General features: G+C 41.1%; 1 protein-coding gene across 3 annotated transcripts in view; it reads right to left on the bottom strand.

The window, feature by feature from the left end:
• BEND7 (BEN domain containing 7) overlaps positions 1-27956 on the bottom strand; it is an 80010-nt gene that overhangs the window by 37177 nt on the left and 14877 nt on the right. For all 3 annotated transcript variants that reach the window (XM_046678719.1, XM_046678720.1, XM_046678721.1), the window contains exons 3-5: positions 16528-16830; positions 13854-13976; positions 10101-10366 (exon numbers count right to left, since the gene is read on the bottom strand). In XM_046678719.1, coding sequence (XP_046534675.1) covers positions 10101-10366; positions 13854-13976; positions 16528-16830 — 692 coding nt within the window. The remainder of the gene's footprint in view (positions 1-10100; positions 10367-13853; positions 13977-16527; positions 16831-27956) is intronic.

Here is a 27956-nt window from a genome sequence, read left to right as displayed (position 1 = left end):
AGCTCTAGGGCCTGGCACATAGTAGGCACTCAATAAATTCTTCTTGAATAGATAAGTTCATTAGTCACAATCTAAACCATTAAGTTGTTTACTGCTGATTAGTGCACGGTCATTTTAACAACTTTAATATGAAGAAATGCAATTAGTCAACTTTCATTAGCAAAAGAGGTGGAAGAAAACCTCGCTTAAGTAAGATGCAGGATAAAAGCTTATTCTTACATATCATATTTATCACTTTGCAAACCTGGTGTTCCTTTAGATTTTCTAAATCATATTAGAAATGTGATGATTCAGAATTAGTTTTCCTCTTGGAGAAAAGGAATTATTGTTTTGTTTGTCCTGTGGCTTCTCAAAATGCCTAGCACACTATGGTCAGAGTAAAGAGGGCTCAGAGAAGGGCTTAAATTACTCAGATGATGTGGGGAGGAGTTGGGGCCCTGCCCCTCCCAAAAGGAATTTTCGACTGGCTTGTCCAGAAAGTCATCTTATTTCTCTGCTTCACTTTGCCATTCAACTTCTGGTCTCTGAAGGCTCGGTAAATATCACCAGAAAAACAGTGCTGTCAGGGGCCGGCCCCATGGCTGAGTGGTTAAGTTCACATGCTCCACTTCTGAGGCCCAGGGTTTTGCTGGTTCAGATCCTGGGCACGGACCTAGCACTGCTCATCAAGCCACACTGAGGCGGCAACCCACACAGCACAACTAGAAGGACCTACAACTAGAATGTACAATTATGCACTGGGGGGCTTTGGGGAGAAGAAAAAAAAAAGGAAGACTGGCAACAGATGTTAGCTCAAGGCCAACCAAAACAAAAGAAAACAAAACAAAGTGCTGTCAGATAGTTTCCTGACGTTTGCATCTTGCTGCTGGTAAAGGCCTGAAGAGAAGGCTGATGGGAGCCAGGGGCTGTACCCCCAACTCCTAGAACAGAAGCTGGCACACACCAGGCACTCAGTGCATATTTGTTGAATGAGTCAATGTAGAATTATTAGGCTTGAGAGAATTTTACCATCGTAATCTAAGATGAAGTTTTATTCATCACCAGAATTTTATTTTGCACATTCTATGGCTGCATTTAGACCGTTTATTCTAAATGAACTGATCACGGATTTTTGCTAAGTGCCCTGATATCATTTGAAAGCCATTAAAAAAAAGAATCCCAGTCCACTTTATAGAAGCAGCTACTCACAGCTATTTGAGGGTGGAGGGTGGTACAGAAGCTCTTAAATTTGCAAGCGAGGAAAGAGAAAGATACCAACGTATTCATATATCTCTGTTGGATTCTGATACCATCAAACAGGTGCTTAAAACTCAGCCACCTGACCTCCAAGACTCCCAGAATTTCCCCTTGGCCACATCTTGCAGGACCTGGGCCCCGCTGTGAGAAACACTCACCTGAAGTAGCCACCGGGCAGAACTAGCTGCCCATCTCTTCACATGCTCATAGTATTTTCTAAGAACTATGTTTCTGGAACTTTTCATACTGCGTTTTAGTTAAGAGTTTGTTTCTCATCAGAATGTGCTCTCTCGTATTCAGTATGTCCAACACCCAGTTAGTGCCCAACAGAGATTTGTCAGAATAAATACAACTTTAGGTCAGAATTCATTCAAAACGCCTAGCATTGACTTGGAGCGCTTTTCACCCTGCATAAAGGAGTGGGTCTGCAAGCCTTCTATGTGTGGTTCCGATCTCCATCTTCTAACAGTGCCCACATGCACTCAAAGAGCAGACCACCAAGAGAACTGGACCCGAATGAATTAATCAGTACTTACTGAGCATCCCCTATTCGTAAGGAGTATACAGTCGGGCTCGCCAGATGAGACATGTACATAAATCTCTCTGGTACAAAGTAGAAAGTGACAAAGGCTACGAGACGTGCAGGGCATTAGGCAACATTTGGCTGGTGAGGGGTGAAGGTGTTCAGGAGGGGACAGGACTGCATTTTATCAGGGTCCGGGAGGCAGGATTTAGGAGAGAGGGATGCAGTCACTGTTTCTGGCATCTGCTGCAACTCCTAAAACTAAGTATCTGGAGGTTTCTGTGAAGCCAAGAAACTCCTATGGGATCATAATAGTATGTTGATTTCTGAGACGCTACCCCATTGCAGAAACCGTCAGTGCCTCCTGTTCCACCATCTACTGCCAGACAAAGATTGTTATTTTGAAGGGTTCTTTCCAAGTCAAGGAACGTGAACTCGCCCAGTTATAAGCCCCTACAAAGGAGTCAGTTTTACTAGTTGAGCCAGCAGCCAGCAGCAGGAGCAAGAGCACAGGTGACTGTCTGCACTCCTCCTGCTCTTCACGTCCCTTCTCTTAGGCAGAGCTCTTAGCTGGCAGTGAATGTGCACCAAGGCTCTGAAGGTGCCACAGAGTAAGAAACCAATTCCCTAAAAGAAGTGAGTAGCTTGACTTTCTGAGACATAGAGAAAAGATAACAGGTTAACTAATCTCGAATTGTCACTAGGGGCCCTTCTTATTTCCTCCATTTTGTAAATATAATCACAGTGGATTACTACCAGGTCATGATCCACAACTTTGCACATATATTAAATACGGGTGAAAACTCTTCCTTCATTGTATCCTTGAATCTCCTCTTTTTTGTTCACTGTCTCTAGTTTAAATGAGACCTCTCTGCTTACTAATGATGGCTATGCTGGAAACCACCACTATTACAAAGGAATACCATTTTAAAAACTAGACTTCCTTTGACAGAATCACTATTGGACGCTCACGCAAGGACAGATAGCTAGCATGCTCATTTACAGAGTCTACTGATTACTGAAGTAATATGATCTTTATATGATGACATCCAAAGTAAGGGGCAGAATTTATAAGACTTACAGTCATTATTTTAAGAGTTAAGAGTCTGAATTCCCACTATAAATTTGGATTTTCATGTATGTCTTGCCTATTTCCGGTACCTCAGCCACTTAGCAGAATAAAGTATCCAATGTTAAATTTTCCTTATCCAGTGGCATCACATCTTACACTGAAGAAGTTCTGGAGGCACAAACTGCATACAGTCATGAGGACTCCCGAAAATGTTCCTGGACCCAGGCCCATGGACACTGACTCTCCTCTTTCTCTTTGATTTTCAGTTTGGTCTCCCTTTGCTTACAAGCAGTTGGGGTCAAGATCTTCTTTGGCTGGGGGATCCCAAACCCAGGTAAATTAAAAGATTTCCCCCGAAGTCCCTGTGAGCATATCATGTGATGCCCCTGTAGAATCTAAAGAAAAACATGTAAACAATTTTAAGGAGATTATACAAATTAATCACAGAGGGAACATTTCTGATATGGGCTATTTTATAGAAGGTTTTATCAATACCAAATTACAGTCAGCCATGTAAAAAGCTACATGTGGTTGTCGGTTAAAAGCGTAAAAAGAAGGGCATGAATATTCATATTAGGTATTGGCCCCAGATCTTCAATTGCAAATTAATAAATTATACACAATAGTTTGTATAATTAACTTGCTAGCTAGTCAAGTTTGAGACTAGCTCAAGGCTGAAACCCGCAAGAAAATTACAGATGAAAAGGTAGGATTCTGTTGAATATGACTAACTGATTTTGGACTGAAAACATAGAACAGAATTTATAAGAATGTTTAAAGGCTGTGAATTCAGTCTTTCTGTTCATAACACTATCACATACAATGATCCTTTATTCTCATTTAGTATTTATTTAGCAGTATATTAGATGCATTTCTAGGAAAAGGAGCTTTAGTTTATGAAAAGAAATTTTGAAAAACACAAGACCCCCCTCATAATTGATTTTACTTTGATCACAAATGTGATCGGCTTCTGTGTGAGAAAAACTGAAGTTGTTCCCTAGGACTCAGGTCTGTGAGCAAGTACTACCATTCCCATTTATTAAGTGCTATGCCAAGATCATGGCCAACGAGCCGGGTGGCCACAAGAACCCATTAGATTGAAAGGCAGGCCTGCTCTAGTTGGTCCAGCAAGCACAGCGGTTACCAGCTCAAAACGAGTGTGAGCTGGGGATGTGGCAGAGCTAAGAATCATAGTGTCGGATGGGGCAGAGGCTCCAGGTTGGATGCACCACATCAAGACTCGTATCGTAAGATGGGTGCTCCGTACTAAGCAAAAAATGCTCAGGCCAAAGTTCTATCAAAAAGTATGCGTAATCTATATACTAGCATATATTTCATGTCAAATAGGATAAAAATTACAAGAAGTCAGTAAAGAACCAATCCTTTATAGACTTTTTTATTTGACAAAATTTTGGTAGAACCAAGAATTTACTGTTCGAAAAGATGATACAATTTGGCTCCTTGAAAATTCCTTCATGCACTTGCATAATGAGACATTCCCAAGTCTTTTAGAGAAGGTTTTAGCTTTTTCTTTTCTCAGGTGGTAAATTAATGACTCTGAGGACTACAGCTTGATTTATGCTAAAGATATTTGAGCCAAAATGTTTAATACATAAGGTTTTAACCACTGCAATCTAGCTTCTTCCATCATAACTCCACTGAAACTGCTCCTCCAAGAAGATGTCCACCTCTGAGAGGCTGTCCTTGACCCCCTCTTCCAGGTTCCCATGCTGCTCTGCCTATGCTGGAGCTTACAGCCTGTTACACTGTAACTACTGATTGTGTTTTCCTCATATGCTCCTTGAAGGGCAAGGACTATTTCATTCATTTCAGTATGCTCTGGAAAATGGTGCTATAATTAACATTTATTTGCTACTTACTATATCCACACACATTACATGCGTTTTCAAATTTAATTCTCATCCTGTGAAGCAGCTACTATCATCATCCCCAATTTGTGGATACAAAAATTTAGGCTTAGAGAAATTAGGTAACTTGTTTAAGAATCCAGCTGATAAGTGATGAAGCAGATTTGAACCCGGGCTGTCTGCACCAGAACTTACGCTCTCAAGCATACACTGCCTCAATTTCAACGTGTCAGTGAATAAATTAAAATACTGCCTGCTTGACTGATCTGCTTTACTAGTGGATTACTTTATTTATTGGGCTAAGAAGAAGTTAAGAAAACAGATTCTGAATTCAGAAGCTATTTATGTTAAAAGCACCAATGCATTTTCAATTATTTATTTAAAGAATGACATGAAATAAACATTAACAAAATTATCTTAAATTGGTGGATGTCCATAGATTTATCTTCTAATAACTTTTGCGTAATCTAGGATTACTGAAAATATTCATAGTAACTACAACAAACATAAAAGCGTTTTCTATGTTTTTCTAAAACATTTAAAAATATTTTTAAAAACTGATCTTACTGCTTCACTAAAGCCAAAAAACAAGCCAAACAAGAAGCCAACGAAACAAACCTAAGCCATGTATGTCTGCCCTGAAAAACACAAATCAGTATATGCAACAGGAAAAAACCAGTAACTATAAACATTTCACAGCTGCAGCGTACTGGGTTGTGAAGCCACCAAGAAAGAATTAAATATTGTATTTAAATCTGAAACGTGGTTTTGAGCTTCTGCTTTTGCTTCTGTGTAATTTAGGTTTCCATTTTATTTAATGTGCTAATTTAAAATGGGTCAAATAATCCTGCCCCAAGAGAGAAACATTTCTGGCCACTTTCTTTTAAAAACACTATTTCTTCATGTGTATTTGTTCATTTATACTACACAGAAGTTTACTTAACAAATATCTATATTTATCCCCATAAAGGTACTTAGCTAGGACTACTAAGGCTTAAAAAAGAACCAATCTTTATTGAGTGCTTAAAACGTACCAGCTATTCTAAGTGCTTTACACAGATTCCTTCATTTAACTCTTCCAGTGGGCCAACTCTGAGGTCAGCACTGTTATTATCCCCATTTTATGGAGAGAAGACTGAGGGAGGTGAGGGTAGGTGTGGGTGCTCGGGGTCACATAGCTGAGCTTCCAGCCCAGGCAGCCTGACCTCAGAGGCTGCACACTTAACCATGAAGTTCTCCCCTAAAATATCCAAGTAAACAGAAGACAGAGCCATCGTCTAACCTTTCAGTTCTCCGCTGTGTAACAATCATCTCATGGACAGTCACTGAGCGTTGGTTGTGTACAAGAACCGTGCTAGGATAGGTGCCCGAGTCTTTCACTCAGTGGACAGGGCACACGAAGACGTGGCTCCGAGAACCAGCGCCACTTGAGCAGGCTACTTAGGCTCTCTGTGCCATGGTTTCGTCATCTATAAAATGAGGATAATAATAATACCTCAAAGAGTGAGGATGAAGTGCGATAAATTATTTGCAAAGGATAGCACCAAATATCATTATCATCATACAGTCCCTGCCCTTGGGAAGCTGGGGTGGAAGGAGGGAATTGTTGAAATGATACTGGCACCCTGGGGGGTTTGGGGGGGGTGGTGCACAGAGGAGTAACAAGGAAAGAACAAGAAAATGGGAGTTAAACTGAGGAGAGAGTTCTAATGAAGGACAAGTCCTAGACCCAAAGTTTCAGAAGTTTATTTTGTATATTGCGCTTAATGCAAATGCAGACATGTTGTCATTTGCAGACTAAAGAATATTTATTGAGTACCTTTCATGTGCCAGGCACTGCAGTGGATTTCCCCACATACTCCGAGTCATTTAGTCTTTACAACACCCTGAAGTGTTGACTCTGCAGTTTTTTGATCAGAGCTCACTGTTTTCCACATCTGAGCAGGATAAGTGTTACCAGTCAGAAGACGGGCAGTCCCCCTGCAAAGATCTGCAGCCTCACACGGGCCTTCTGTCTGAGCTCCTGCACAGACATACAAATCTGTATCTGGGTGACTCTAAAAGTCACAGTGTAAAAAACATAACAATACATTGTGAATTTTTTTTAATTTACAGCAATTTTTTCACATTTAAAAAAGCAATAAAGCATGGATTTTACATATCCTTTTTTCATTGCTTCTGGCTCTAATTTTTCTCCTTGCTCCAAATGTCTAATGAACCCTTTGAAGATACTAAACTTACTTGTACTTCCATCAAGAAGCCCTCCTTCTGCTCTGCCTTTCCCTGTGTCAGTTAAAGAAGTCAGTTCCACCTCGTAAGCAACCTTAGTTTTCCAAGATAGAAATCTGGAGGTTACTTTCTACTGAGCACCAAGTCTTCTCTGTGGGTGCCTCCTAAATGTCTCTCATTTCTCCTTCTCTTCAGCCTCACTGCTCATGTACAGACTCTGCCAATCTCTTGCCTGGCTGACTAATTATCTTCCTCCTAGTTTCTTTGTCTCTAGTATCTTCTCTCCACCCATCATCACAATGCTGTTCCAGTTTCCATTCTAAAACACAGCTATGATTATCCCTCTTCTTGAAACTTGCAGTGGCTCCCTAGCACCCACAAGATGAAGTCCAAGTGCCTTAGCATGACATATTAGGGCTTTCATGATCCAGCTCCATCCTACTTCTGTAGCATCATCTGCTACCAATCCCGGCCATACAGCTGTTCTAGGAACACTGCACTGACCACTTGCCCAATCCTGTAATTCAGACCTAATCTTCCCAATTCTGGATACTTCTCAGTGTCCATCTTCAAATACACAATTCCCATCCACATATATTATATATATATATATATACACACACACACACACAATTATATTATATTTTCTCTAATTGGTTTTACAGAATAATTCCTACAAGATTATTATATATTTTCTGTTTTCTCCTCTGGATTTCCACCAAATTTTAAAAGGCTCATGGCTAAGAAATAATAAAAGACTAGAAGGGCACCTAAAGTTGGAGGCCTTGGCACTGATGGTCCCATCACCTAAGGGAGTTGATCCCCCCAACCCCAGGAGTGCACAGGCCAGCCTCTTTAATGCCAGTGAGCACTATCTGTGGGCAAAATGTCTAAGGATGGGGCTCACTGCATGGTCCTCTAGGTGCAGCTACAGTTTCCTTTTTTAATTTTTTTTTCCTTTTTTTTGTGAGGAAGATTTGCCCTGAGCTAACATGTTACCAATCCTCCTCTTTTTTTGCTTGAGGAAGATCAGCCCTGAGCTAACATCTGTGCCAGTCTTCCTCTACTTTGCATGTGGGATGCCTCCACTGCATGGCTGATGAGTGGAGTAGGTCCATACCCACCAGGATCCGAACCCACAAACCTGAGCCACTGAAGTGGAGTGCACAGAACTCTGACCCCTCGGCCATGGGGCCGGCTCCAAGTGCAGTTAACAGTTTTTTTGAGTAGATCAATCAAATGGCATATCAGCTGGAAGATGTAAAGATAATATCCACATACATCTTTTGCTTTTCTTTAGAAGCACATTATTCTTCAAAGATAATCAGCACCTGAGTTTCCATGGACCATTCTGAATGTGCTTTATTAAATTTAATAGCTCTTGTTAGCAAAAATAATTAGGAACAAAAAGAAAATTCTTTTTACTTGGTATATAAATTATAATATTGATATTGGTAAAAACACAAATTCCATTCTATTCCACTAATGTACATAAGGTCTTTATCAGACCTTCCTCAGTTTATCTCTGAAGTACATTTGCAGCTTAAAAATTAAAAAAGGAGAAAGGTCAGTTATTAGCATTAGAGCAACTCATTTAGGAGATGATTTATATAGCTCAAACGACTGCTCCTAATACACCAATGCCTATTACAAAAGAGTGCTTAGAAAATTCAAGAAAAATATACAAGTATTAAGAAAACTGCTTCAGATTGCATGTACTTTGCACTGTGGAATAATTTACCTCTGTTTCCAAATATGAGACCTACATGGGTTTTGAAACCTGGGCCTTAGTTGCAGTAACAATATGATATCATCAAATCAGCTGACTGGTCCAGGGCAGAATTTTATCATCACTAATGATTTTTTGAAAATCAAGTTTTTAAGACACACGGACAAAGAGAACACATTAATGGTCACCAGCAGAAAGGGGCGTGGGGGTGGGCACAAAGGGTGAAGAGGTGCACCTACAATATGACTGACCAATAATAATGTACAAGCGAAATTTCACAAGGTTGTAAACTATCACAACCTCAATAAAAAAAAATTTGAAAAAAATTTTTTTAGTTTAGAAGAACTTCTCAACAATTGTAGCATGTGTTCATAGATTAAAAAAAAAAAAAACCAACAAAACCCTTTAACACTGAGGACTGGATAAAAGTTCAAAGAATTTTCCAGTCTAAAAAAGTCACAAGATGATTATTTTTGTCACCTCCCTTTATAAGAGAGCCAATGTGGACCCACGCTAGCAAACTGTCTTTCTGCAATTTAAAAGGGAATGCTTTCTTAAAATAGCAATTTATTTCTTATTTAAAGTTTAAAGGGTAGGGCCAAACTCCCATCCCATATAGGCCTGTAGGAGTTCGCAGCAGGATTCTCATCGTATGCAATCGGATAATAATAGATCACTCACTCTTGTGTATTTTAGGAACTCTCCCAACAAGTTGGAGCTCACAGCATCCGTGTCCTTAGATAAAGATATTGTAAACAGAGTACGCAGTTGCAAATATAGCACATTATTACAGAAATTAGTTTGTGGTCATAGGAATATAAAACGGCAAGTCAGATGGATATCTTAGATGTCATCCAACATCTTGGACTGCAACGACATTCTCGCTACAATATTAAAATAGAAAAACCTTTGCGGAGCGTTAACCTATCATTACTCGGAGTAAATGGCATGGCACTGCAACCTAATTAGCAGTGTAGCTTGCATCTATAAAATAGAATTAGCATGACTGCTTCTTTTTTTATTATTAGTTTGTGTTTCTAGAAAGGTGTGACCTTATCTGTAAGGTTCTTTTCATTTATGTCCATCTATCTACAAAGGATTTAATTATGTTCTTTTAGCTCTCAACACTGAGGAAATTGAAAACGGCCACTTCAAAATTAAAAACGTTAAAGAAATTAGTGAGCAGATTATTTACATCATCACCCTTCTTTCAGAGATAAGGATTGGAAACAGGTTTAAATAAATAAGGCATAAGAATTTCAGGAGAGAAAATTCTAGGCAACGAAAATTATTAATAGTCTTCCTTTCCTCTTTCCCACATGTGCTTTGCAAGTTTCTCTGGTTTTCTTGGGCAGAACTAGTTAAGGGAAAAGCGTATTAATGCTATAAAATTCCTGAAAGTTACATCACATTAGCGTCAGCAGCCAGAAAACATCAACTTACATCTGAGGAAGGCGATTCGAGAACAATGCCAAATCCTAGGACGTGGTTCTCCCCAGTGGAGGTGTGCTTGGCCGCCTGGAGACCAGACTGCTCAGAGGCCACTGCTGTCTTCTTCTCAGTTTCTAACACAGTGGGCTTCTGTTTCACAGTAAGAGGTTCAACAGTCTTTGGGGGCACTTTTTTCTTTTTATTTCTCTTGCGTGAGACAGCAGTTCGCTGGGAGCATATAAGGGAAATTGGGGGCTGTTGTCTGTTTTGGGTTCCAACTGTGAACAATAAACAAAAATATGGTACAGGCACTTGTGTCTAACTCAGGAAACTTATCCCCCGTCTATCTATGTGCCCCACAAACTGAGACTGAGGTGGGGCTCACTCAAGGATGAAGCACACCAAAATCAATCTCACACTGGACTTGAAGGTTACCAAACGCAGGCTCTGGAGCACTTCAAAGTCCTACAGGTAGAAGAATACCCAAGAGAAAGCCCTGCTCCAGATGCTGGTGAATCATGACACTGCTGCTACTGCTGGGTTCAGTGGAAGAAAAGGATTATGAGCTATGAGAAAGCGTTTGAGCATGATCTTACAAATCATATGACATTTTTATATAAATGAGAACTCTAGAATTTAAATGGAGGTGCAGATGTCCAGGCTTTCTGGTAAGCCAATCTCAGGAATATTACAACTGTCATTTGGGGCTAAACTGATCAGTTGCTAGCACTCCAAAGGTGCCAAGAGTGACAAAGATTGGGCAAGGACGATCTGGGCAAGACTGATCAAAAGAATCAGTCTGGAATGACTAGTAAGCATGTACCAGCAAGCATGTGGGCAAAGTCTGCCAGTCACTTATCAGTCCAGTAACTCCTTCCTCACAAACCAATACTGTACACACATCAGCCATCTCCAGGGCCCTACATAACTGGTTCAGACCAGGCTGCTTCTCCACATCTCAGTTCTACGGAGCTGAAAAATAGGAATAACAGAGCTCTGCACAAGTCAAGAAAATTAGTAAAAGCCAGAAACAGTTTAACTTCCAAAGATGGAAGCACTGAACAAGGACTAAAGACTTTAACTGACTTTGTACTTGAGGAAACCAAGGATGGCAACTATAGTTTTCACAGGTGCTCTTTGGGAAGTCACGCTTGTCAACCAATCAAAACACTCTAATGAAGTTTCATTGGAAAATATGGGATTATTATTTACATCTTCATGTGTTCATATGGCTCACTAAATACGACCATAGCATATGCCTCCTTTTTTTACAGAAAGACAACTATAAATATAAGCCAAATGAAAACTAAAGAGCTTTAAATGCACGTAAATATGGACCATTTCCAGTCAGTTTGCAAATAAAGAATATTTATACTTTGAACTTGATATTTGCATCTCCAGAAGGAAAAGAAACTTATAAGTAAGAAACATTAGAAACAAACTCCGTACACTGCACGTGATCCTGAGAAGTCTGTAAGCACCTGTGCAGTCATTAGTCTAGCTCACTGGGTCTCGATCTTGGCTGCATGTCACTGGCTCGGCCTCACCCCAGACTGACTGAAATTGGAAGTTCCAGGGGTGGACCCCGGGCATGGGGATTTTGTTAAAGCTCCTCAAGTGATTGCAACATGCCAGCCGGAGTGGGGAACTCTGCTCTGTTCTATCCGAATTTGCACCCAAGGCTAGGTCTCCAGCCCCAAAGCCTAATGGACAACGGAAACAATTATCAAGATAATCTAGAACGCAAGCCTCTCCACACCTCAGTATTCTAAATTAAAGGTGGAAATGTTTTTGGTTTAAAGAACGCAGGGACTATCTGATTTTCCTCTCTTTCTGCAAGTCTGGACACAGCCATAGTCTCCGGCACCCAGATCTTATTGCTTGATCTTATTCTTTGTCTTCTCCCTAAAGCAAAGGTGAAACTTTCTAAATATAGGTTAAATCTAAGTTTTATAGGCAATAAGCCTTCAGTAAATCTACCCACACAACGCAAATTCTTAAGTTTAAGAAAATTAAAGAAGAGTAATTCATTCAGTTTATCCTTTCTGCTCTCCTATAGCTTTGGAATCATTCACCACCCGAATCTGCAAAGGTTTGGAAAAGAAAACATGGTCACAAAGTGGCATTTACTTAATAGATTCTAAAAAAGGCTGCAGTCAAGGATTTAAGTGGCTGCGATTTGTAGTTTGCCATTTCGATAGTAAGGAGCTTAAGTAACAAAATAAATCATTACAATTTCATATGCATATTTTCCTAAGTGCTAACAAATTCTTCCTCCGAGAAAAGAATCCGTACGTAAGGAAGTAACCTTTCTCTCTGAGCTCCTGATTTAGGAGACTTTAATCTCTGCTAGGTTAATAAGAACACAGATTTTCAAGGTAAGTTAAATGCTTACTGGCCTGACCAAAACGTTTATTTTTTTTCCTTGGGATAAAACCAAATTCAGGACCAAAAAAATTAGATGTTGCTTTTCAGAAAGTCTGGCTCACCTTACTTTCATGTGATTGTGGGTGACTGATACGTCTAAGTATTAAGCTTTTTATATCAAAACCACATCACCGAATACTACAATTTTACTAGAATTCACGAAATGGCACCAAGGACAACTTCTGAATGATGACCTTCCTGAGTACCTTTGCGATGAAGGGTGGGAATGCGGCTCATACACGACTGTGCTATTTTCCTGCTCAAGTGGCAGTTTTGCCTGACAAGAGAGGCTTAATAAAATGATTTATTATTTTCTGTGCCTGTGACAAAAGAAGTTCTGGGTTTTCTTTCCTAATTGTGGAGATTAGAAAACACAGCCACTATAATGAAGACCTACACTTCACACTTCCATGAAACTCTCTTGGTCTTTATAACACTAGTGAAATAGCTGATTTTCGCATCATGCTTTATGGAGCTCATTTACATTTACTGTCTCATTCTATTTTGAAAACAACCCTAAGAGTTAGATATTAAGACTCCCGTTACAGATGAGAAATCTGAGGCTGAGAGAAGTCATACAGCTGTAGGAGGAGGAACTGGGACTCTGACCCCAAACTGCAAATGCACTGCTCTTCTGTTCTCCAATTGTCTAACAGGAGTGAGAACAAAAAAGGTGTCACGTAGATAAAGAAGACAAAACAGTGAGGTGTCTTTGAGCTTCTGTGCCCTGAATGTGAGGGAGAAAAGCCACAAGCAGAGCCTGAGGTCCAACACTTCTTGTCCTCTTAGGCTCTTGAATATCTTCACCAGCGGAGCCCCTACCTCCTGAATGGCTCCTCCACGCAAAAAATAACGCGTGGCTGCCCTACTGTCACACCGCCCCCCACAGGGACTTGTGCAGGAGTGGGGGTTGTGGAGACACAAGCAGCCCCCAAACTGAGCACCTCAGGAGGCAAGATGAGTCATCCTCATTTTCTTTCCTGACATGAACCTCTTTGTTGATTCACTTTAGGAGAATGAGCTGAAGAACTCTGCCCACCTTCGGGTATAACTGTTTCAAAATTTAAGTAACTGACATTTGTGAGGTCCTGGGACGTCAGAGGGTGAAGCATATGGAGCCCAGGTACATAAGTATATGAGTAGTATCATTAGCAATAAAAAATCTGTTAGATTTGCTGAAGGAAAAATGGGTTGGGGAAAAAGCTGAGAAGATGGATACTTGCAAAAGCACAGCAAGGCAGCACAGTGGGAAGAACTAAACAACACAAGCACGATAAACTGAAGGCGTCAGATGGCATTCAGAATCAGAGGACTCGAGGTGAGGCCTCATCTTTGTACCTGCTTGAATTTGCATTAATTTCCGCATGGTCTTGAGTTCTTGGAGAATGGCCTGCAACGTGGACTGGCAGTTACAAGTGCAGCAGGTGGAGCCAGCTGACGAAGTCACCACGGGAAGTTCTCCTGAGCACGAAAGAAAAGCATCACAGACTCCGCGCAACAACAAAATCAGAAAGAGGGGAAAAAAGAAGCGATCTTGACGGTATTTTGAAGCACGTGCAATCACTATGAAACCATGCCTATGGAAAACATACCTATAATTTTCACAACCTAAATTTGGGGGTCTGACTTTATCTAATTATCCAGGCTTCTATACTGTAAGGCGTGCGCTGCTTCACAGGGTGGTGGAGCCCGCCTGAACACACGCACACAATGCAGGGTCACAGCAGGCCTCCCTACTGTCACACCAGGTCATCTCAGATAACAACACTATAAAAATTCACTAGAAACAGACACATGCTATCTTGCACAGAAAAACTAGCTCTGAGAACAGCCTTACAAAGAAACTGGTAGCCGTGTGTGTTATGAATTCATATTAAGAATCAAATGTGTCTAACTACTAAAAAACAGTTCTAGTAGTAAGCATGTTATTTCAAAAATTAAAAACTGCCAACACATTAAACGTTTAGAACGCTCTCGGGGTGCGGTGCGCTTGGGGTGGGAAAAGTAGGGGGAGCAGGGATGGAAGTATATATCTGAACTGGATGGGTCAGAGGGTGGTGCTGGCATGCTGGCTTTTCTCCAACTTAAGATCTTCCTCCATCTTTTTTCCATTCCCATTTCTTACATTTCATTTTAGTCTCTTTTTTACTGTTTAAATTTAATGTATTTTTTCCGTAATAAAACAATCTCATTCTGTTTTTCTTATACCTAAAGAAGTATCTCCTTATTGTCCTTGGAATAAAACAGAACATTTGGAAAATCATTCTTTCACTGGAGTTCCTGATAACATCAGTATCCAACTGACCACTATAAAGAGGACCAGTCTAAGAGACTGCTACCACTTATGTTTTTTCAGAGGTGGAAAACGTAAGTTTTAGTCCAATTACATCTTTTATTATACATTAAATATAATTTAAATCCTACAATGTGCGTCACTTGGGGATACCATAGAAAAACTGACCACAGTAAAGCCATGAAAGACTTAAAGATAACTTAATGTTTGGAGTAGCACAATTATTTCCATTCAAAGTTGTAACAAACCGAGATGTCACAACTTTAAAACTGCAAATAATCCCAATGAAATACCAAAGTAGTCACGGTTATACAGAATGCATTTCTACTGAAAATATGCAAACCATAAACATAAAAAGATCTATTTTTAAAGAAATAGGGAGGAATTTATGTTTATAACTTATAACACTAATAACATTGATAATATTTTCCAAACTAAATCTCCCATTCTTGTTGTATACTGGAAAATGGAACACGGTGTACCCAAAACTTATTGATGTGGGGTTACTAACTTCAGACAAACCTAAGGGCATTTTATTTCTCTTTGTCACTTCTTCCATGGCAGTAGAATTAGGAGGGCCTTACAGAATATTCCTAGTCACTATGCTAAGTCTGTCTTTATCATTTTTAGAGGACAAAACCAACCCTTTTCAGCTTGTTATAAATCATTTTCTAATTTTAAAGAGAACTGACTTTTTATTTTTATGGAGGAGTCTTTAAAGAGCCATCTCCCTCTAACCTGGCAGCACGCCAGCATGAGAATCTGATCCTGGCTTATGTAATATTGAGAGACAGAGAAGACACCCGTCCATCTCTCGGGGTCCCTCGCTGTCTCATCTGCAGTGGCTCAGGATGCCTTTTCACGCCTCTGAACTGGTTACTGCAAATTGTGGTTTAAAAAGAAAATCAAAACAGTTCTCTTTTTCCTGAAGATTGATGAACAGGAAAAAAAATCGTTAACTTCTCAAGGAAACTGAAAATGCATTCTTAGTTTTCTCTTGCTCTCTTTCGTGAAAACTACAGATCTGCACATCTATCCATAATTTATAGAACAAGTAACATCCAATGTCACTGGATGGAGAATTTACATGATTGGAAAAGTCACCAATTTTTTCATTACGCTTTGAAAAAAAATTTGCCATTCGATTTTTTTCTTAACAATTAGGAATTTAAATTAAGGAAATTTTACTTTAAAGGAATAATTTTCAACCCTAATGAAGCAAGTTATAAAATACGGATCATTTGGTTCAGCAGCTTGAACGTGAGGTCCAAGGGCAGGGGCCACTTGGGAGGCGGGGTCATCAGTCTTCCCTTTAACTAGGACTTCCGATAATGAAGAAAAGCCAAGAAGTAAGCAAGAGGATGCACTAATAACACACCACATGACCAGGAAGCTTCCTTTAATGACAACGGGGAGCTCTTTCTTCCCTAATGTTCAGTCTTTTGTGACAATAATTTCCCAGTGATAGCTTTAACTTCTTAAAGGGCTAAAATCTCTACAAAGAAATCATCACTTCCAATACAGAACCCCCAGTCTTTCCTGATTCTCAGCTCTGGCTTTTTATACTCTTCAACTTCCTTTTTAAAATAACTCAGCTAAGGCAGGTGATTAAGGAAGGGTTTAATATATTGAACTCAAAGAACATAATGAATATTTAGAAATGAAACACATTCGGACAACCCCCTTGAAAGGATTCTGAATGTCTGACAATGACCATACCGTTGGAGCTCCCAGCAGTGTGGGGCTGACTCTGGAAGGTTCTGGAACGGGTGCCATACTGCCCTGAGAACTGCCCGCTTTGGGGTGATAACTCGTTCCATGCACCACGTGAAGAAGGGTTGAGGTTCTGTGGGGCCTCAGCAGAGGAGTTCAAACGCTGAGGCCAGATGGAATCCAAATCCTGGGGTTCTTCTTTTAACTTTTCTCCTTCCTTGCCCACACGCTGATAAATCCTCCCAGTGCTGTCATTCAGTAATCTTCTCATTCCTGTAATTTGCTTTTTAATTTCCATGCTTTCATCTCCTAATGGAAACAGGGTGGAAGATATCACGCAAATTAGCAAAAGAAAAAATAATCCACTACCAAAAAAAAACCCACCCCTTGTTCGGAAATGGGAAAGATTACTGATTCCAGAAGCAGGCTTCTAGAAATTTAAGTAATCCATAAAAATTAAAGACAAGAAAACTGGGTATGGTCTGAAGAAACTGACCATCTTCCTGGTACATCTCATTTTAAACTCTGGCCAAATTCTCTTATGATATGAAAGGTTTCCTGAGTGGGTTTCATCTGGAACTCTAAATTCCCTCTCTGGAAGTGTCTTCTCAGTGAGGGAACAGGCTGAGGTGGAAGACCAAGGACGAGACCACAAAACCAACATCCTCTGCGTGGATCTGCCATAGCCACTCAAGTGTGCTGGACACGGAGGCCAGTGGGGCAGCTCTCCAACCCCTCGGCAGTCAGGGGCAGGTACCAGGAAGAATGTGTGGCATTCACTGGGATGGAGAGCTTTTTGATGATTGGCACAGCAGCAGCACCATTAGCAGAAGACGCACTCCAGTACGAACGACGCTATTGGTAGAGATATCACCTTCAGAGATGACAGTGAAGGGGCAGAGAGACACTTAGGGCAAGGGAGGAGGGCTCTGTTTTTCTCGGTCCCCAAATCACAGGTAGACGCCTCTGGAACTGCCTTAGCCCAGTGACGTTGAGGGGTCCCTGCCCACTCCAGGTACTGGCTGCACGATACCAGAAGGGTGAAGTGCAGCACCCCCTTGCCCTCAGCCCCCTTCCTCATCCTGACCACCCCAACCCCGGATCTGCCTGGACCAAATCACCATCATCTCCACTTTGTAGCCACGTGCAAAACAGAACAGGTTGCTTCAAACCCTACATCACCTAAACTCAGTTCTTATTTTTTAATTGTGGTAAAAAACACATAATGTAAAATTTACCATCTTAACCAACTGTAAGCATCAGTGAAGGACATTCACATTGTTGTGCTACAGACCTCTAGAACTTTTCAACTGACTTCTTTTTTAAGATTCTTTTTCCCTCAGGAGATTTTTTCTTTTTTTTGACCTAAGGTATCTCTGTACTGCCCTGGAGGTACTTAATAAATACTCCTTAAAGACGACTCTAAAATTACACAGATGTAAAATATTTTCTATAAATAATAACATTAGAGGATGCCGATATCCATTAGGAGCTCTTTCAACCATTCTATTTCTTAAATTGTGCACCAGCGAGTATCTTCACAAAGATTAAGAGAAGTGGATTTTTTTTTTTAACCTGGGTGTTAAAAATAAAAGTCTTATGCCAGGATATGGATACACACTCATACAGTCACTCTACTAAATGCTTGAAATTTGAACTACAAGGAAAAAGAAAAGGCCCACAGAAAGTATGTCTTAGGAAAAGAATAGGCCTTGCAAATAAATATAGCACATTTAATATAATGATGTTTTAATGCACTTAGCATCGTATCAGACAGATTTCTCTGCAGCACTGGTAACGGTACAATGAATCTAGATATTTTGTACTGTCTAGTTAGATATTTACCCAATTAATATACGAATATTACTGAAAATAAGGGAACTTTTATACACTGCTTTGAAATAACTATCTTCAATTTTTTTTAAGTTTTTATTTTATTTTATTATTTTTATTTTTTGAGGAAGATTAGCCCTGAGCTAACATCTGCAGCCAATCCTCCTCTTTTTGCTGAGGAAGACTGGCCCTGAGCTAACATGCGTTGCCCATCTTCCTTTACTTTCTATGTGAGACGCCTACCACAGCATGGCGTGCCAAACATTGCCATGTCTGCACCAGGGATCCGAACCTGCGAACCCCAGGCCGCCGAAGCGGAACGTGCACACTTAACCGCTGCGCCACCGGGCCGGCCCCCTATCTTCAGTTTTTAAATGATAATAGAAATATTAATTCTGTCTTTAATATCTAACACAAGTGAACACAGAAATAACACAGACTTACAAATTTACAATACTGCTAAGTGTTGGCATATGCTTAAGAGGAGAAATATTTTAATTTGTAATAAACTCTTTTTACTTCTAACACCTGTGAAAATTACAATATAAAAACAATAAATCAGCTTCCAGATTTTACGAGAATGAATGACCAAGCACGATTTGAATAATGCAGAGCCAGCAAAATGTACAACTTTCTCAAGATGTCTATGGAACAGGGTGTGTCTGGAAGAGGTCCCAGAGGAGTTCTGAAAGATGAATCTAAGGCAGAAGGGGTGTTAGTTTCAGCATCCAAACATACACTTTGCTGGCTAGTTAACAGCACAGTTTGGGTAAGAAGCAGCTTCCTTCCTGTGGGGTTTTTCTTTATCCTTGACCTTCTAGATCAGGGAAGCCACACATGCATGAAAGGCTGCAGCACACTGATCTTAGCTGGCACTGGCTGGTGGCTGCCACTACCCTCCCTCGCGGCTCCCTGGCAAGAGCTGCAGCAGCCAGGCCAGGCAGAGGCAGGCACCCTGCTGGGTTCCCGAGTCGGTGCCAGCTTACATCTCACATGAACCCTGACACATCAGAGCAGAAGGGAGACTTGCTTTTCAAAGGTTCCACCTCTGCACTGGAGATAGAATTCTATGATAAAGTGCTGTCTTTAGGGGAAACAAAAAGTCACAAGTATTCTGGAACTTTCTAAGAGCAAGTCTGCTTTGTCATGGACCTTAGTTTCAGAGTCCTACAACTTATACCTCTGAAAATTACAAACTGAAACTACAACTTGAGTTGAGCTTACTTTTTATTTTCATGTGGGGGGATGAGAACCCCAAGTCGAGGAAAGAAGGTAAAAGCATAAAGGGAGGTTCTGGTTGTGGGCTGCCCCTACGATGTTTGGAAATAGTTCTTCCAAAGTCAAAACAAAAAACAAACACACAACGACAACAAAACAGGACCTGGGGGCCCAAGGAGGCAGAAATGGGGGCTCTGAAGGAGGACAGCAGAGGCCACAGCACATCTGACTGCTTCACTCAGAAGAGACCTCACAGCTGACCTGACTGCGAAGACGTTTTAAAGGACAGAGAAGAGGAAACTGCCATAACTGGAGCAGTTGAGGAGAGGAAAGCTGAGCGACTGTGCGGAAGGTCAGAGAAGCGCGGATGGGAGAAGCTTCGCAGGGGAGGCCGATGGGCGTCCCTAGAGGACAATGGACGTGTTCAAACGGTCTCTGGGGGAACTGACTGTCCTTCCTTCAGCCAAAGACGTAGGGAGCAGCCGTGAAAATGGGGGATGGCCCTGAGCCTGATTCTACATGCAGGCCATGATGGGCTCTGGCAGAGAGGGGGCGCGTTTCCTGCTATGTGCGGGACAGATGGAGCAGAGGGCCGGAGAGGAGACCTGAAGACTGAAAGGAGGGATGACAGAAAAAGCTGAGTCAACCCACACAAATGGAGAGGGAGTGGGTGCTGAGTGCAGGCAAGGAGGGCGAGCCAGCAGCAGCTCAGGCGGCAGACGCTGGGGAGGCTCAGTGGACAGGCCTGGGCTGGCGCTCCCGAGACCTGGGCTCGCCTCTTAACTGTACGAACTTGCTACTCGATATGAGGCAAGTCACCTGCTATTCTCAGACCTCAGCTTCCAGAATCGTAAAATGGAGTCTGAACTAGACCGTGCTCCACCCCAGGGGTCCACAGAAGCAGACTGGGAGGAATGCAGGTCTTCCAGTTACCAAGATGTTAACAGAGCACCTCCTGCCTCTGAAAGTCACACGTGTCCTTCTCAGAAAAAGTGGGCTGCTTCTGTCTGTCACAGTGGAGCCTAAGCTCTTTGATTAAAAAACAAATGGTGGGAAGTACGTAAGAGATGAGATTTGAAGCGTGGGTTGACCTCCATTCTTCTTTCCAGTTCTAATTAGTCAATGTCTTCTCCACGTATAAATGCCAGGAAAAGGAAGCTCCCAGGAGCAACGGGCAATAAAGAAGCATGATTCTGGGGAAACCTGCGCACTTTCCTGATTTCTTTCCAAAACTATCTATGTCTTTATTTACACTCAACTCCAAGAGGCTGGATCTTTTTAGAAAAAAGAAACAAAAAAGAAATCTTACTAACAGGGATCCATGCAATGTGGCTACCTTACAGGTACAACAACCTAACTGGAATCCTTTTGAGCATTTAATAACTATACTCCTTGGACAAGGTCTAAAAAAGATTGCAGGCTGAATTCTACTCTTCACTAAATTTCAAGACTCTGCTAGATCACTTTCCCTTACATAAAGAATTTATATAATATATACAGAGTCTGGCAACACAGAAGTCATCACACAGGATCTCCCCTAACTTGGGCAGGAGAGAAGGATATACTACACAGAACACGATTACTCACGGTCTGGAGTAATAACAGAAGAAAAGATGGTTATGCCCAACCACATGGCAAAATGATGTATGCCAACATCATATGTCCACCTATATATGCCTTCTTTTTACAAAGGCTCACGAATAGTCACCAAATCTTTGCCCTAAAAATGAACTAGTGTTGACGTACAGGAACATGCCACAAACCTTTCTTAAGTAAATGAAAGAAATGGCTCATCAAAACCAGAAGGAAGTCCGGTAGAATTAAATGTGATACTAAGCTTATAAACAACCATTTATTAATAGGATGGAGTGAAAAAGTAGCAGAAATAAATGATTTCACAAACATTTATCAAGCATCTCCTAGACCCCAGAGATACAAATCATCTGGTACAAATTGAGGGCACCCCCCAAACCTCTCAACATCTTTTACTCGAATCCCTTTATATTGGTTGGTTGCTCTGAAAAGTGGTCCTGATTTTTCGCAGCCTCTTGATCCCCTACGCCTCTCTTATCTGTGTGCCCCAGAACTCCACTGGCAGATAGCCCTACTATTTGTAGACAACTCAACTTCCTTGCTAGAACTAAAAGTCGGCTCTTCTCTGAGGATCCTGCTTCTCTGCAGCCCCCTGCATAGAAGTTATTCACCTCCCATTCCCCTGGGGCCGGGGAGGATGGCTCCCCAAAACATCATTCTTCCAGCCCCAGGAAGAAGCTCACTGTTGTTTGAGTTGATGCCACAGAGCTGTACCACCTTTCCACTCTTCCTCCTGAATAGCAGTTCTGTCTGCCAGGAATTTAAGATTCCTAAGGCGAAGCGTCAGGTGATGAAGTCGAAACGTATAGTGAGGTCATCCCGTTAAGGGCCTTACCTGCCAGGTTAAGGAAGAATAATTTTACACTGGAGATACTGGGTCATTACTCTGGGTAATTTTAAATTCATTTTCTCTTTTAATATAAGGATAGTAAATAATCCGATCTATCCTTTAGAGAAACAATTCTGGCAAAACGATGGTGAAAATGTGGGGAGAGAAAACCAGTTAGAACGTTACTGCTAATGGCTACATGAATGACCATGACAGTCCGAACCAGGATTTGGGGGATGGAAGACAGAGAGAGACATTTAAGAAGTTTCACCAAATAGACTCGGTGATTACTTGGGGTCTGGGTGGTGAAGGAGAAGCAATTCAAGATAACTCAAGGTTTCTAGCTCGGGTGGCTGAATGGATGCTAACGCCAGCCAGAGAATTAGGAAAAGGGGGTTGCAGGGAAGTGAGGACATAATCAGCCTAGTTTTGACAAAGAAAAGTTAGATAATAAGCAGGCATTTGGAAATGCAACTATGGGGGACATGAAGTTGATGATGAAGCAGTACTCCAGAACTATTTTTAAGTAGTAGTAGCTACTACAAGTACCAGTAGTAGCTGAGTCTCTGGACTGAGTAACAGTTCAGGGGGTGGAAGGACACCTTATGCGGAGATACCAGACTTCCTATTAATCTAGCATGCAGAGATCTCAACGCCTTCATTTTAACATTAAACTTCATCTGTTTCCAAGCTGGTAAAGTGAGTCAACCTGTTCTTCCTGGACCCCCTGTCCCTGTGGCAAGTAGTAGTCACCACGGTCAGAACAGGGTCATCTCTAACTCCTCGCTCCCCTGACCCCACATGGAGTCCATCACCCAGGGAGGCCACGCTTGGTAACTCACCTCAACAGAAGGACTGACAGAATCTTAAAGACCCGAGGGACGATTCTGCCACTACATTCAGTACTGGTCGACTTGCACTACAGTATCATGTCCAGTTTTGTACTGTGTTATAGAAGCTGTTGAAAAACTTAAGGAGATAATGAGAACGTCAACAAAAAAGATTAAAAGAACAAGGAAAGGTTAAAGGAGTTGGGGTGTTTCACCAAGAAATAAATGGCTATTGAGTAACTTAATTATCTTCAAATACACTACGGGTTATTATGAGTAGGACATTGTTCTTTACCCACAAGGAAAAAATGGATTGAAACTGGAGCTTCCAGGCAGGAGGCTGGGCAGTGTATGGTCTTAAAGAGCTGATCCTTCCGGTTCAGAAATACTAGAAACAGTGCAGAAGCATCTGAGAAGATGTGCAGAAGAAGTGACAAGAGGAATGCTTTTCTGCTTGAGAGGATGAGAAAGTTCTGGAAGCAGATAGTGGTGATGGTTGCATGTCACTGTGAATATAGTTTACAAAAAAAAAAGCTTTAAAACTCGTTGCATTTTTCAGGTAAAAATAAACATGTTAAAATAGAAAAATTTGAGTTTCTCAGTGAGCGAGAGTAAGATGACCAGGATTTACAATATATGGTCCAAATCTCTCCTTTCAAACACTAGAAGTTGGCATGGAGCCATGCTGTGGAAAACACTGAACTGCAGCCTGTCAAACGACAGCAAGGGGAGAAAGAACAGGAAAAAGGAGGCAGCGTCCTTCAGCCTATGCTTTCTTCACCACAAACACCAATGAATGAGTCTAAAAGCAAAAGGAATTTGAAGTAGACTGTGCTGTGAGAAAGGCTGAGGTTGGTACCCTCGTTCCAAACCTACAATGACATGCACGCTATCAAGGTCCCAACTGGTCACCCTCAGGGACGACAGCCGTGTTTACAAAGGACATGCAAACAGCAAAAGTGGACTGAAAAGCATTAGTTTATAGAAGAGAGCAATGGTTTCCAAGGGAGCCCTTTTTTCCAATGCAATCTTAAGTGGAACTCCAGTAAATAAAGAAGAGCCGAGTTCTGTTGAAGACAGCGTGCCAGAACCCGCATTCCTGAAGCAGCCCCTGCAGTACAGTCAAGAACTCCAAGGACGCCACACAGCATAGTCCAAATGCCACTGAGAAGGGAAGAGGCAAAAACATGCTACAGAATCATCTAATTGGTTAAATCAAACAATAGGATAGGGAATATTTGAACTGAAAATGTAGTTGCCCTATGTTTGAGGGCACTGTCAAACTGAAAGTTACAGGAGGAAAATAATTAAGCAGCCCAATGTATGCATGGCATTTTCACGTAAAGAACAACTCAGTTCCTTTCAAATCTATTTAGATGATATCAGGTTCATTCATTCACTCAATAAATATTTATTATACTACTACTTACTATGAGATATGGGTGACCAAAAAAAGAAGAGGAAAAGAAATATAAGATACAGTCTCTTCCCTTCAGGAGTTTATGGTCTAGCAGGAGAGACAAATGAAGGCACAAGCAATTCTAAGAACACAAGGCCTCTCTTGTAAGGAATAGGCAGGCTTACCCAGCACGGGCCACCTGCAGCCAGGGCGGCAGGCTGGAGCTCTTCAATCAAGGCTGAGGATGCGAAGCCAGGACAGGTACCAAGAGAGAACGCCAGGGATCCTAACTGGAAAACAGGCTTTCTGAGAAAAAAAGGGCTAAAAGGGCTTGAGATGGGTATTCAGGACCAAAGGAGCAAAGAAATCCCAGGGAATGGATCAAGGAGCAGTGAGCGATTCGAAACGGGCTGTCATGCTGCTCCTCAAAGGTGTCCCTCAGAGAACATCTACAGACAAAGGAGCATAAACATCTGTGAGAGGTTTGGGGGAAAAGTCCTAAAAGGGGAATCAGGAACAATTTTCTTTGATGTCTTCATGTTTTATCTTAAGAACTAAACGCAAATCCTATACTCTGCTCTCATATAACATCATATGAGATGTGCAGATTCCCACAGCCAGGGGAAGAGCACTGGGCAGCCACAGTTGCACGTCTGCTGGTTTAAGACACACCGGCCAGCAGAAGGATGGGCTGGACCACTACAGAAGGCCAAGGGCTGCTGCTTTGAAGTCAGGCTCTTCAACGTGCTCAGCTACATTTTCTAGGAATACATTTACAGTGTTCATGACGGAACAGACAAAACCAAGAGAAGATGTGATGAATGCCTCAGACATGGCATAAATTACAAGCATTTCAGGAACTGAGCAAAGAGATCATTTTATACAGGGAGGCTTATAGCCAGCTTCATCAAGATGGTAAGATTTGAGCTGGTCAGTAAAAGATGGCCAGCATTTCCATGGGCACTTTTGGGGAGAGAAAAGAGGGAACAGAATGACAAAGACTACAGGCAGAGGAAACAAGTGGGCCATGGGGAAGAAGCTAACTTGCTTGGAGTGGAGGCACGGAATGGGCAAAGCTGAAAACACGACTTTGAAATTTTGACTGTATCCTGAAAATGACAGGAAATCAATGAAAATTTTTCACAGGAGAGTGCATGACACAACTAGAACTACCTAACCAATTCAAAGAGTTTACCTACTTAGCTCTCCCCAAATGGTCTTATTTCATGGACACCTAACGTTTATTTTATAATAAATATTACATGGCTGCCCAACTGAATGTTCCTTTGATGTGTGACTCTGACCATCATTAAGTGAGTAAGTCAGAAGCCACCACTGCAAGTAACGTTCAGGAATAATCAAGTCAAAGAGTTGACATCCTCAATACACGGAAGAGGACTTACAAATCAGCGAGAAGAATACAAACACTAACAACGGAAAACTGGGCAAAGGACACGAACATCTGATTCACGAGAGAAATCAACAGGTTAAGTCCCTTAATCTCCCTAATTATTGATGTAATGAAAATTAAATGACGTGAAATTCTTTGTCTAATAATTTGTCCATTAATTCTTAGTCTGTAGATTCATAAAGCCCATTTTTGGTGAAGGTGCAGTGTTGTAGTCACTCTCATATGCTGTTGGTAGGGAATCTTTCTGGAGGGAAATTTGGCAACTCCACTTACAGGAATTTATCCTACAGAAATATGCAAACAAATACCCATGGCGTGTGCAGAAGGACATTCACTGCAGCCTCATTTTACTAGTGAAACATTTATCAACAGAGCATTAGATACATGAATGATGGTATATCAATATAATGAAATTACGGTATAGCCTTAGACATCTTTAAAGAATGAAATAGACCTTTTTATCGTCATTTGGAAGTATGCGCGAGATACTGTAAACGCTATGACGGTTGAGATCATGATTATTTCATTCACTACTAGATAACCAGGACTGCCTGGCTCAAAATGGGCATTCAATCTATGCGGAATAAATGGAGATCAGTTAAGTAAAAACAGTTGCAAAACATTATACAGTTATGTGTTGCTTACTGACAGGGATATGTTCTGAGAAATGCATCGTTAGGTGACTATCGTTGTGCGAACATCATAGAGCATACTTACACAAACCCAGACGGCTTAGCCTAGAACACATCTAGGCTGTATGTACTAATCTTATGAGACCGCCATTGCGTGTGAGGTCTGTCGTTGACTGAAATATCGTCATGCGGTGCCTGATGGTATAGCATGATTCCCTTGTCCTTTTCTGTCATACATACACAAATTTTTTACACGCACTCAATTGTTAACAGTGATTACCACTGGAGAATGTGACTGAGACAGAATATTTTACTTTTTTACTTTATAACTTGCTTCCAACCTTATAAATTTTAACTTTAAAAATGGTTTTAAAATGAGTATGTATTACTTTTCTGTGATTAAAAAATAATCTAGAAGAATTATGTACAATCTTCTCCCTGTGGTATTGTAAAGCTGGGTATAAGGCAACTGGTAGTGGCAGTTTGGACATAAAAAACATCTTCTATAATGTTACCCAGGAAAGAGGATGTTGGGCAGGAAGGAGAAATAGCTGGCTAGAGACAGCAGCAAAAGAAAGTCAAGAAAGGAGGGTACTGGGGTGGGGTATATTTTGCAACCCCTGGGGTACATCCTAAGATTACTTTCTCTTAAAGCTCACTACAAGCCATGTATTTTTAAAAGGAATTTGGAAGCAGGTACAGGGAAAAGTGTTAAAGCCACCATTTCTAGAGCCCTCGCGCCTCACCAGGCCCTCTGGCGAGCACTCTGCCTGATAACAAGCTGAGAGGTTCGAATATTGATGAATACGTTTTACCCAGGAGAAAACAGAGACTCTGAGGTTAAAGATCTGAACGGGATCCACCAGGCTTCAAGGGCCAAGCGTTTCACTGTTCTACAAAACCGCTCAAGGAACTAGCTGAAGGCAGAAGGACTCCATTCACAGAACAGTGAAGCTGTGTGGTTTCCAGGAAGTTGCAAGGACAAGTGCTGGGTGCTGTGTGAACTAGTCAGCACCTTAACCACCTAGTTATGCTAACACACATGGTGGAAGCAATGAAATCATCACACCAAACTATCTTTATGGATTCCAACTTAGCTGTACTGTTTCAAGCTAAGAAGAATAAAGTTCAGACATTTCCTTTCAAATTGGAAACACGGTTCATGTGAATCCTGTGAGTTCCACAAAGCCAAAGATAAAAACTTGGAAAAAGTGGAATAAGAATTTATTTGTGTTCATGATTCTGTGCAACATACAGCAGAAGTCTTCGAAGGCTGACAACACACATAGGAAAAATATAACAAGATTGTAGATTAAGAGCTGCCTCCATATGCCGATAGCAGTATAACCAAAATCTTGCCTTCATTCAATAAGAGATAAAATGTTCATAATTCACCGTCTGGAAATAGACAATCTTTTCAATATAATTTGAAATGCTGATCCTCTGTTCTACTGTACAGAAGACTTCGAAGAGAATGCTAATATGGAAGCGCAAATCTCCACTTCTTACTGAGATGTGAATTTACTGTCTACAGCATGGATCAGTTAAGTACGAACATGATTAAGTACTGGCTGTATTAAATTTCTTCAGTTATTTAAAATTTTTAAATATTCCAAGTTAAATACACATACTCTTGGACAGTTTCATCCTCAATGTAAATAATGTTAATGATGAAAAATGGGTCACATTC

The sequence above is a fragment of the Equus quagga genome, chromosome 12 (assembly GCF_021613505.1).
Source record: "Equus quagga isolate Etosha38 chromosome 12, UCLA_HA_Equagga_1.0, whole genome shotgun sequence".
Lineage (NCBI taxonomy): Eukaryota > Metazoa > Chordata > Mammalia > Perissodactyla > Equidae > Equus > Equus quagga.
This window is presented reverse-complemented; position numbering and strand designations above follow the sequence as displayed.